This window comes from Bactrocera neohumeralis, unplaced genomic scaffold, assembly GCF_024586455.1.
Source record: "Bactrocera neohumeralis isolate Rockhampton unplaced genomic scaffold, APGP_CSIRO_Bneo_wtdbg2-racon-allhic-juicebox.fasta_v2 cluster09, whole genome shotgun sequence".
Classification (NCBI taxonomy): Eukaryota; Metazoa; Arthropoda; class Insecta; order Diptera; family Tephritidae; genus Bactrocera; species Bactrocera neohumeralis.
In genome coordinates, this window is record NW_026089622.1 from 11,727,776 (window position 1) to 11,740,048 (window position 12,273).

Below are 12,273 nucleotides of genomic sequence, written 5' to 3' on the forward strand. Positions count from 1 at the left end.
AATATCAACTTTGCTCATAACATCGTGTATTTAAATTTCAATTTCAAATTTCAAAATATATAAATATAATTAATGTGTTGACATGTTTGATGGTGCCAACCTTACAGTGTTACCAACTCTCAAAAATACTTTTATTATAATAACGGGGCATCTCTGCCTGTGCAGACTCCACATTGCTCATTGCTTACTAGATATAGAATACTACATAGTTTGCCATATATGGTAAGCTAGAAGCTGTCTCTTCAGCAGTTTAACAGCGCAGTTTTCATTTATATGAAAATTTCGAAGAGGCAACATATCCCATTTCCACATATGCCGACGGCATTTTAATTTCGGTAATATGAAAATTAGAAGAGCGAGTTAAGACGGTTGTGTTATATTATAAAAATAAAGTACATTTTCAAAATAACATTTAATATTTAGTTTAATATTGTTAATTTATAGAAATATTATGGAAATTGGGTTGTGAAGTCTTAAACTTAATAAACTTATACAAGCATAAATCAAAATATCATTTCTCATTTTAAATTTATTAATGTGTTGACATGTTTGATGGTGCCAACCTTACAGTGTTACCAACTCTCAAAAATACTTTTATTATAATAACGGGGCATTTCTTCCTGTGCAGACTTCACATTGCTCATTGCTTACTAGATATAGAATACTACATATATATTCGTAAGCTAGATTCAGTGTCTCTTCAGAGTTTAACAGCGCAGTTTTATTTATATGAAAATTTCGAAGAAATGCAACATATTTGCCATGAAAATTTTATTTTTGGTAATATGAAAATTAGAAGAGCGAGTTAAGACGGTTGTGTTATATTATAAAAATAAAGTACATTTTCAAAATAACATTTAATATTTAGTATAATATTGTTAATTTATAGAAATATTATGCAAATTGGGTTGGGAAGTCTTAAATTTAATAAACTTATACAAGCATAAATCAAAATATCATTTCTCATTTTAAATTTATTATTTTAATTGGTATATAAAAGTTATGCCACAATTATTATATAGTAGTCCAAAAATATAAATTCTTATTTTTCCCAGAAATACATTTGTAAAAAAAGGATCTTTATCCTTTGTTATTATCTTATTTTTTCCAAAAATACATTTGTAAACAAAAGGATATTTATCCTTTTTTTATGTTCCACACAAAAGATTTAAGGAGTTCAAGAGCTCAAAACGTGCCCTACATCAGCTACCTACCCGACGGCATTTCGCAAATGATAAAATAAATTTTTCAAGAGCTCAAAGCATACGCTACATCATCTCGAACCTACCTACCCTACGCTTTTGCGCAAATGATTATATCATGATAGCAAATGCCCACATACAGATTTGGCAATGGCAATAACAGTTAGTATTCTATAAATTCTATCCTGTCGAGATGCCCTGTAATAAGTGTATCCGAACGTTCCATTGTTTTGTCATCTCATGTAAAAAGCACGTGTATCCGAACGTTACATTGTTTTGTCCATAAATTTAGAGACTTTTTGCTGCGCTCCTACTTTAACATCCTTGGTTTTGTCATCTCATGTTAAAAAAAAAAACATTTAATTGGAGAAATATTGAAATACTGCTAAAAGTGATTTTCTTCTCGCTGCTTACAATGCCGAGGAAAAGAAAACGACCTGACATAGGTCGTCGAAGTCGTGTAAATGTGCAACGAGCTACTTTACGCTCCAACCGCACTAATGACCAGCGAGATGCTGATAATGATAACAGTCGTACAAGTATGGGAGAATTACGTTCAAGAGTAAATAACTATCAAGTGGATAGGGGAGAATGGAACGAGTTCGTGCACATCGATCACAACAGCAGCGAGCACGGGATAACGAATTTAATCGATTCCGCAGACGCAATGCTCCTGTAAACCTCGAACGAGGAGCATTTTCCTACGATCCGGAATTTGATTATAGTGCCGACAAATCTGTGACGATTGGAGAAATGTCAATCATTTGTCAACATTGTAAAGCATTAAAGTACAGTAGTGAACCTGCAGGATTATGTTGTGCTGGTGGCAATGTACAATTGCCTCAATTGGTTCCACCACCTGAACCGTTACACTCATTAGTTAATGGGATGGAAAGTGAGTCTAAACACTTCTTGGCTAACATCCAAAAATATAATAATTGCTTCCAAATGACATCGTTTGGTGCAACGCATATAGTACAAGACGGGTTCATGCCTACTTTCAAGGTAGTATACCATAATTGTTTTAGTGAAATTCTAATTTGTATTTGTATCACAATTAATTTAACCAGTTCTTAAACAATTACAGATACAAGGACAAAATTCATCACCTACTGGGGGCAATGCTGCCAGTGCCAGATGCAGATCATAAATTTTTGCAAATTTATTTTATGGGCAATCAAGATGTGGAAGTTGATACACGTTGTGGTCATAATCCAACCGTCAAGCGAATCATTGTCCAACAACTGCAAACATTTCTTCACGAGAATAATGAATTAGTGAAGATGTTCAAAATGGCACTGGATCGGATGCCATCAGACAGCCATAATATTGTAATAAGAGCCGACAAAACACCTGCTGGAGAGCATGCAAGGAGGTTTAATTCACCGACAATAGATGAAGTGGCTATTGTCGTTGTTGGAGAGAATTTGCAATCAAGAGATATTGTACTTCATCGCCGGAACAATGAATTGAAACGTGTATATGAAACGCATAGAGCTTATGATGCTTTACAATACCCATTAATTTTCTGGCAGGGAGAAGATGGGTACCATTTTAATATCAAAATGGTTAATCCAACAACAGGTAATTAGATTATACAAAATAAAATATTTTATATGTTCAATATATAAATGTATTTTTTTATCATATGTACTTCCAGGTGCTGATACACACAAAAAAGTCAGTGCCATGAATTATTATGCATACAGACTCATGATCCGTGAAGGTGAAGTAAATCACATTTTGATGTGTCAACGGCTCTTTCATCAGTATGCAGTGGACATGTACGTCAAAATTGAGACTGAAAGATTGACATACATCCGTCTTAACCAACAGCAGCTTCGATCTGAAGAGTACATTCATCTTCGCGATGCAATCAATGCTGACGGCAATGTAAATAATGTAGGAAGAATGACAATTTTACCGGCCACTTACATCGGAAGCCCGCGCCACATGCACGAGTACGCTCAAGATGCGATGTCTTATGTTCGAAAGTATGGCCGTCCAGACCTATTTATTACATTCACCTGTAACCCACAATGGATTGAAATAAAAAAAGAACTGCTACACAACCAAACACCACTTGATAGGCATGACATCACAGCCAGAGTTTACAAGCAAAAATTAAAATCTTTAATGAATTTCATTACAAAGCATCGTGTGTATGGCCAAGTACGTTGTTGGATGTACTCTGTTGAGTGGCAAAAGCGTGGTTTGCCACATGCTCATATATTAGTCTGGTTGGTTGACAAAATAAGGCCAGAAGAAATTGATTCCATTATTTCAGCCGAAATTCCTGATGAAACGGTTGACCCAAAATTGCATACGATAGTAACTAAACACATGATACATGGACCTTGCGGAGTTTTCAACAACAGCTCACCCTGTATGATCGACGGCAAGTGCTCCAAACGGTACCCGAGAAACTTGCTTGCTGAAACCATCTCGGGAATCGATGGTTACCCATTGTATCGTCGGCGATCAGTTGAGGACGGTGGACGATCTGTAGATGTCAAGATAAAAGGACAAGATTTTCATGTAGACAATCGTTGGATTGTGCCGTTCTCGCCCATATTGTCCAAAACTTTTGAAGCTCACATCAACGTGGAATTTTGTAACTCTGTGAAATCCATAAAGTACATATGTAAATATGTTAACAAAGGTAGCGACATGGCCATGTTCGCAGTAACAAACACAAATGATGAAGTGTCTCACTATCAGATGGGTCGCTATGTAAGCAGCAATGAGGCTATTTGGCGCATATTTTCGTTTGCAATTCATGAAAGACATCCCACTGTATTGCATTTGGCAGTTCATTTAGAAAATGGACAACGAGTGTATTTCAACCCAAACAACGCTGTGGATAGAGCGGCACGTCCACCTGTGACCACATTGACAGGTTTCTTCTCAATTTGTGCAACTGATCAATTCGCTCGCACTTTGCTGTATGCTGATATGCCGCGCTACTACACATGGAACGCATCATCAAAGTCTTTTCAGCGTCGTAAACAAGGAACACCACTTGAAGGATATGAAAATGTATTTGCCACAGATGCTATAGGCCGTATATATACAGTACATCCTAATAACGATGAATGTTATTATCTTAGATTGTTATTGGTGAATGTTCCTGGTCCGACATCTTTTCAACAATTGCGAACAGTTGATGGACATCTGTGTGCGACTTACCGTGAGGCGTGTCAATTATTACGGTTGCTTGAAAACGATTCGCATTGGGATGATACGCTCAAGGATTCCGTGATATCTTCATCGCCGCATCAAATTCGCACACTGTTTGCGATTATAATATCGACATGTTTCCCCTCAAATCCGAATGATTTGTGGATGAAATATAGGGATGACATGTCTGAGGATGTGTTGCATCGCGTGCGTTGTGAAACTTTGAATCCTACATTGGAAATTACGGCAGAGATTTACAATGACACATTGATCATAATAGAAGATATGTGTTTGTTGATGGCAAATAAAGTATTGTCGTGTTTGGGCCTGACAGCACCCAATCGTGCTATGCAAGATGCATTAAACCATGAGTTGCAAAGAGAACTCCAGTACGATACTCAAGCTATGACCGAAGCAGTTCGCACAACTGTTCCGCAATTGAACGAAGAACAAAGGATTGCGTACGATCGTTTAACACAAGCTGTAAACAGTGGGTCTGGGGGGATTTACTTTCTTGATTCTCCTGGGGGTACTGGGAAAACGTTCCTAATTTCATTGCTATTAGCAAAGATCCGATCGCAAAATGAGGTAGCCCTAGCGTTGGCTTCATCTGGAATAGCAGCAACTTTATTAGAAGGCGGACGAACTGCACATTCAGCCTTAAAATTACCATTAAACATGCATATCAACGAAACGCCAGTTTGCAACATTGCCAAAAATAGCGCTATGGCGAAGACTCTCCAAGTATGCAAATTGATAATTTGGGACGAATGCACAATGGCCCACAAGAGGTCGCTGGAGGCACTAGATAGGACGTTAAAAGATTTACGTGATAACCAAAACATTTTTGGTGGAGCTATGATACTGTTGTCAGGTGATTTTCGTCAGACTCTTCCAGTAATTCCTCGATCGACTGTTGCTGACGAAATAAACGCATGTCTAAAATCATCAAATTTGTGGCGGCACGTAAAGACACTACAATTAACTACTAACATGCGAGTGTTTTTGCAACAAGATCAAACTGCGACTGTGTTTTCGAAGCAGTTGCTGGATATTGGCAATGGTAAGGTCGCAGTTGACAGCTCGACCGGATTAATGACTTTTCCCACAGATTTCTGTCACTTCACAGAATCGAAAAAGGAGCTTATTCAGCGTGTTTTTCCGGACATTAAACAACAATATAATAACCACGATTGGCTAAGTGAACGAGCAATATTGGCAGCAAAAAACAAAGATGTCGATGATCTCAATGCTACCATTCAGAATTTCCTTCCAGGAGAGTTGTTTACGTACAAATCAGTTGACACGGCCACAAACCAGGATGACGTAGTCAACTATCCTACAGAATTTTTAAATTCATTGGACTTGCCTGGACTACCACCATATAATTTGAAATTAAAAGTAGGGTCAGTTGTCATCATGCTGCGTAATATTAATCAACCTCGACTTTGCAATGGAACGAGATTGGTTGTGAAGAAACTCATGAATAACATCATCGAAGCTAAAATAATCAAAGGAAAATACAAAGGAGAGGATGTCTTAATCCCACGAATACCTATGATTCCAACGGATTTGCCATTTGATTTTAAGAGGTTGCAATTTCCCGTGCGTCTGGCGTTTGCGATGATGACCATATGTAATAAATCGCAAGGCCAATCGTTGCAAGTTTGCGGAATAAACTTAGAGTTTCCCTGTTTCGCACATGGACAATTATACGTTGCGTGTTCGCGTGTCGGAAAACCAACATCCTTATTTATTTACGCACCGCAAAAAAAAACTAAAAATATTGTCTACCAGAAAGCACTATATTAATTAACTGTATATGATCATAACTGTGTTGTATTTAATTTAAGCAAAGATTTGTTTATCATGTTCACAGTCCAGAAACGAGCACATCCAAGAAAATTTTAAATTTTTGTATATGAAGTGTATAAATATAAATAAATGACTTAATATGTATATAATATGTGCATTTGGATCCTTAATGTCAACGTGTATTAGTAACTCTTTATTTCCATCAACTTGGCTCCATCTACTTGGGAACCACTTGGCTCGCCAGGACATGATAATATGGTGGAAGTACTAGGCGACTCGGACAAATCTGATTCGATCAGAACATTATCAATGTTGAGCTGCTGGCTGTCTTCAATAACATCAATATCTACCAGAACATTCTTGATGTTGGGCTTTTGGCTGTCTTCAATAACTTGAATGTCCTGTATGTCTTCGGCCGATAAATTTAATTCACAGAATGTCTCCTCAGATGATGAAGATGGCATTGTAGAAACGTGTTTTGGTTTAGATAGCAGCTTTTGCTTTAATATATTTTTTTGTACTTTTGCCCTGTTCACGCGTATTATTCGTTCTACATTCTTACCACACTTGGTACAAAATCTGAAGGTAACAGCGATTATGTTGTAGCATTCGTCGCATCTTAATAATAATTTAATACAATCTGGACAGTTATTATTTTTTTCTGCCGTTCCATCCACTTTTTACAAAACGGACAATGCATTTTAAGGAGTTGAGGGATATATAGCTTCACTATAACTATATTATAGTTGTTTGAATTCTTTATTTTCTCGATGACAGATGTAGTTCTTCTTCTTTTCCTAACCATGGCCATCGTCAAAAAAAAACGACAGATGTAGTTTGATAGTTATAGTGTAAATATTTGTCAGTATTCACTCAAAAAAATTGTCTATGGTAAAATGTCACTTGAAATGTTAACGTCTCTTTGCTGTGCATCTATACTATAATTCTTTAATATTCCTAAAAATCTAAAAGCAGCAAATTTCAATAAAATTAAAAAAGTATTGTGTCGTGTGTTTGTGACTTACTAAATATGCCTCCAATAATTAGGCGGTGCGAAGTTCGCCGGGTCAGCTCTGCTTGAATTATATTCGGTATGGGTTGAATGCACATATGTATATTAATTGATAGATCTCTTTTGTAAAACTAGGGATTTTCAAAAGTTATTTTCAATTTTAAACTATCGTCATCTGAAACGATATCTCTACTTAAGAGGTTATTGTGACTCGCTATTATGACATATTTTATTATTTCGATATTACCCTCACAGCAACATTAGATGCATCAGTAGTTAAAATTAATAATTTCACTAAGTTTAGTGTAACTAATTCAACTTGTTATTGTAACGCTCTTTTTAAGGTTTCACAAGCAACGATTCCTTCATAATCAAGATTAATAATTGTTTTCTTAGACATACTAAATACTGCGATATTTCACCCATTTTCTTCCTTTGAGTATTTTGTTAGCGATTTAGATATTGTTGCATAATTTGCTATAAATTTCCTATAGTTTTCCGTTAATCCTCTAAGTTGTCGTAACGTCTTGGGATATGGGTAATTTTTTATTGTTTTTTGAGATCAGTTTTTATAACCTTGTACGTATCCTACAAATTCAACCTCGGGTTCTATAAGTTTTGATTTTTATATAGATATTTTCATATTAACTTCTTTAAGGTTTGTACTATATATTTCAAACGAAATATTTGTTCTTTTATTGTTTTTGAGTGTATGTACATATGTGCTACAATATCGTCAATATAAACGTGACAAAATTTTCCTACACATTCATGTAAACTATTATTCATTGCTTTCTGAAATATACTTGAAGCATTTTTAAGTCCAAATGGCATTCTTAGGTGTTCATATTTTCCGTTACTTACAGAAAATGCTGTTTTTTCTATGTCGTTTTCTTCCATCAATATCTAATGAAATCCAGATTATAAATATATTGTGGTAATTTCTTATTTATTTGATTTAAAAATATGTGAATGTCATATATGCATATTTTTGCCTGTCTTTATTTATATATAATATTTGCTTTGATCCTTTTTAAGAAAGGATACTCTTTTCTTCTGAAGGGTATGGAGTTCAGAATTGCAGAATTGAGTTTATAAAATAAAATATTTTATTATTTGGCTGGTCGAACCTTGCTGTAAAACTTTTAAAAATATGCAATAATATATAAAAATAAATCAATTAATGTTTGCTTCTTACTGCTTTCTTTCTTCTCTGTTTCTTACGACTTCGCATCTTTTCTTCCCTTATTGGTAATGCTTTGGCTTAGCGTGCAACTCATGTGTTTATATTGGGTAGTAGAAAAAGTATTTTCGTATTTTGTCAATAGATGCCGTTGCAGTCTTATTTCTCCAGTACTACCAATCACTTTATGTCATACCATATAGTGTTGGAAAGGTGAGATTTTAAGATTCATATATTAAATTAAATTCGGGGAATTTGAAAAAAAGTTACAGCTGTTCAAAAATCAGTGAAAATAATTAAAAAATTCACAATATTTTCAAACTTTTATATAAAAAAGTGAAGAAGCCACTCAAGCCACCAAAATGGTATATATTTGCTGAAGTGTGATTAGAAATTCGAAAAGACTTTTCCGACAACGCAATATGTATATTAGGGTGTTTTTTTTTTAACTATTAATTTTTTTCAGTCCCGTCACGAAATTTCCTTAGAAATACCCTAAAAAAATTCCCTGAAAATTTTAGCCCTTAATATTAACATTAAGAACAGGACCAAGGCATGTAAAAATTTTCCATAGAAAATACACTACAATCGTGATTTTTTTCATTAAATGCACCTGTGAAGGTTATTTAGCTTGGGTGCAACCGAAGTTAACGTTTTTTCTTGTTTTAATTAAAGATACTTCTTTATTCTTTGATTTTAGTCTTAAGACTAATTTTACAATTGTTTGGTTCTTAAAATGAAGCATTCGATAATGAGTACAAATAAGTAAATGTAAACAAAAATTACATATGTACAAGTATGTAGCCGCTTAATACTTTTTCAGTGCATTGACAGTTATATGACTTAAGGGGCTATACCAGTGTGACACTTTCAAAAAATTTTTTTTTTTTGCTTTTTCGATAGTTTATATATTCAAAAATATCCTGTGAAATCGGCGAGTTCGTATCTTCAATAGTTTTTGAATGGCAGCGTTCTAAATAGCTACCGCTCAGAGGTGCAAACATATATAAGTGAAACTTTAAACGCGTTTTTCTCGAAACGACATTTTTCAAAATTGCTGACATTATAACTCAACGATAAATTGACCGATCGACTTCAAATTAAAACTGAATATAGTTGAATACATTTGCTATACAATAGACTACGATCTTTTTGATGGGTTGAAAATTTTCAATTTGGCATTAAAAAAAACACCATTTTTTTCGTAAAAAACGATTTTTTTTTCAAAATTACGCCATTTTCTTAATTTTTGATATTTTTCAAAGATCGTAGTTCATTGTATAGAAAATATATTTAAGTTTAATAAACATTTTGAATTTTTTTGATTCAGCTACTCATTCGACCGGAATCATGCCAGCAGTTGAGGCACTTTTTTTTCGGCACTTCCGCAGACAGCACATAACTCCGTTATTTTTCAATATTTTTGTAAAAAAAATGTTTTTCATATAGCTAAAAATATACTTTATTACGTCCATAGAACGTCGAAACATTCAATCAAGTACTTTCTTTTAAAAAACTTCACGAAAATCGCCTAAGTACTTTTTTAAGTGAAGTAAAACAAAACATACAAATAAGTATTCTTGCATAATTGTTTATTACTTTGACTTTTGCGTATGAGAGGAAGTATTCATAAATTTGAGTTCGGTGACATGAAATTTGAGCCGCAATGGTTTTTTATACTCTCGCAACAATGTTGCTAAGGAGAGTATTATAGTTTTGTTCACATAACGGTTGTTTGTAAGTCCTAAAACTAAAAGAGTCAGATATAGGGTTATATATACCAAAGTGATCAGGGTGACGAGTAGAGTCGAAATCCGGATGTCTGTCTGTCCGTCCGTCCGTGCAAGCTGTAACTTGAGTAAAAATTGAGATATCATGATGAAACTTGGTACACGTATTCCTTGGCTCCATAAGAAGGTTAAGTTCGAAGATGGGCAAAATCGGCCCACTGCCACGCCCACAAAATGGCGGAAACCGAAAACATATAAAGTGTCATAACTAAGCCATAAATAAAGATATTAAAATGAAATTTGGCACAAAGGATCGCATTAGGGAGGGGCATATTCGGATGTAATTTATTTGGAAAAGTGGGCGTGACCCCGCCCCCTACTAAATTTTTTGTACATATCTCGGAAACTACTATAGCTTTGTCAACCAAACTCTACAGAGTCGTTTTCTTCAGGCATTTCTATATACAGTTCAAAAATGGAAGAAATCGGATAATAACCACGCCCACCTCCCATACAAAGGTTATGTTGAAAATCACTAAAAGTCCGTTAACAGACTAACAAAAAACGTCAGAAACACTAAATTTTACGGAAGAAATGGCAGAAGAAAGCTGCACCCAGGCTTTTTTTAAAAATTGAAAATGGGCGTGGCCTCGCCGACTTATGGGCCAAAAACCATATCTCAGGAACTACTAGACTGATTTCAATGAAATTCGGTATATAATATTTTCTTAACACCCTGATGACACGTACGAAATATGGGTGAAATCGGTTCACAAAGACGCCTTCTTCCAATATAACGCTATTTCGAATTCTATCTGATGCCTTCTCTGTATAATATATGTATACATTAGGAACCAATGATGATAGCGGAATAAAACTTTACAAAAATACGGTACTTGAAAAATATATAAATGACGTATAATGAAATCTCGATTATCACTTTATCATGCGAGAGTATAAAATGTTCGGTGACACCCGAACTTAGCCCTTCCTTACTTGTTTTAATACAAATTGTTTACATTGCAAGTATCGTTGTTTAATTTTTTATGAAGCAAGGACACTTGCATTTTCGTTATACATATTGTATTTATGTGAGTGCCAATTTAATTAGCCAACAAATAAATAAATTATTTGCACAGCAATGTTGTTGGTTTGATTTGAGTATTTTCTCATTATTTCTTCTACGTTGGCGGTTTCATTACATATATACGTTTGTGGAATCATATATGTAACTCGCACTCTCCGAAGTACAGTGGCGGTGGAAGAAAATCAGTCCCATTAATTTCCGGACAAACCCTGTATAGTAAGATGAGTCGAATAAATATCCCGTAGTATTGACTAAGGACAACGCACAAATCCCGATTAAATTTAATACAAACACTGAATTGCGAGTGCACGTCTTTATTTTTGTGGGTTCCGCTTAAGACAGGGAATATTAACTATACTGGCTATTGGTTATTTGTTTATGTTAACCGTGCGATTCTGTACTGTGATACAGTCTCACGTCTCTAAATTTGAGATTTTAAGTTAGAGAAAATTTTTGAGACTTGAGACGATTTTGCTATTCTGTAAGCGACAAGCACAAAATCTATTACATTTCGTTATTCAGAGATGTTTTCACGCTTGAATGAAAATAAATATGTCGATAACAAATATTAAATTTTCTATAACATAATCAAAAAACATAATTATCAATAAAAATAAAAATATATGTTGACTTTCTTTCATAATGTTTACTAAATTTATGTAAAATATATATATTTTTAACCTTTTCGTGTTTGAGTTGCTTACAAAATATAAAAAAACGGCAATCAATTAATATCTATGATGATCTCTATTCAGTATATTCAAAATGGCAGACAAGAGTTCATTTTAGGTTTGTGACCTGCTAACTTTCAGGTTTCAAATTAGAAGCAATATTTTGAGACTAACGCTAGAGACTGTTTAGTGAAAATGTCTCAAATAGAGACTGGCTAAATGAGCCTTAGTCGCCTGCACAATTTCATACACACATACATACATATGTATTTACTTATTAAATTATATTTTCCCCATATAACAGCGAAACAAAACGTGCACTTAATTTTAATCTGCCGTTTTGTTTTGTTCGATCAGATGTTTCTCCTTTTCCGTTTCTCCTTCTTCGCTTTG

At 34.5% G+C, this 12,273-nt stretch overlaps 3 protein-coding genes across 5 annotated transcripts in view; 1 reads left to right on the forward strand and 2 right to left on the reverse strand.

Moving 5' to 3' along the window:
- LOC126764541 (endothelin-converting enzyme 2) overlaps nt 1–12,273 on the reverse strand; it is a 1,258,369-nt gene that overhangs the window by 139,412 nt on the left and 1,106,684 nt on the right. The gene's annotated exons all lie outside the window — the stretch shown is intronic.
- LOC126764552 (uncharacterized) overlaps nt 1–12,273 on the reverse strand; it is a 307,965-nt gene that overhangs the window by 130,461 nt on the left and 165,231 nt on the right. The gene's annotated exons all lie outside the window — the stretch shown is intronic.
- On the forward strand, nt 2,114–6,348 carry LOC126764540 (uncharacterized). Its single transcript, XM_050482221.1, has 2 exons — nt 2,114–2,786; nt 2,863–6,348. Exons 1-2 carry the CDS (start codon nt 2,324–2,326, stop codon nt 6,192–6,194), a joined length of 3,795 nt encoding a protein of 1,264 aa, XP_050338178.1. The 5' UTR covers nt 2,114–2,323; the 3' UTR covers nt 6,195–6,348.

Coding starts and splice junctions, on each gene's coding strand:
- LOC126764540 (XM_050482221.1), top strand. CDS start 2,324: ATGCTGCCAGTGCCAGATGCAGATCATAAATTTTTGCAAATTTATTTT. Junction 2,787..2,862: donor AATGGTTAATCCAACAACAG/GTAATTAGATTA, acceptor ATGTACTTCCAG/GTGCTGATACACACAAAAAA.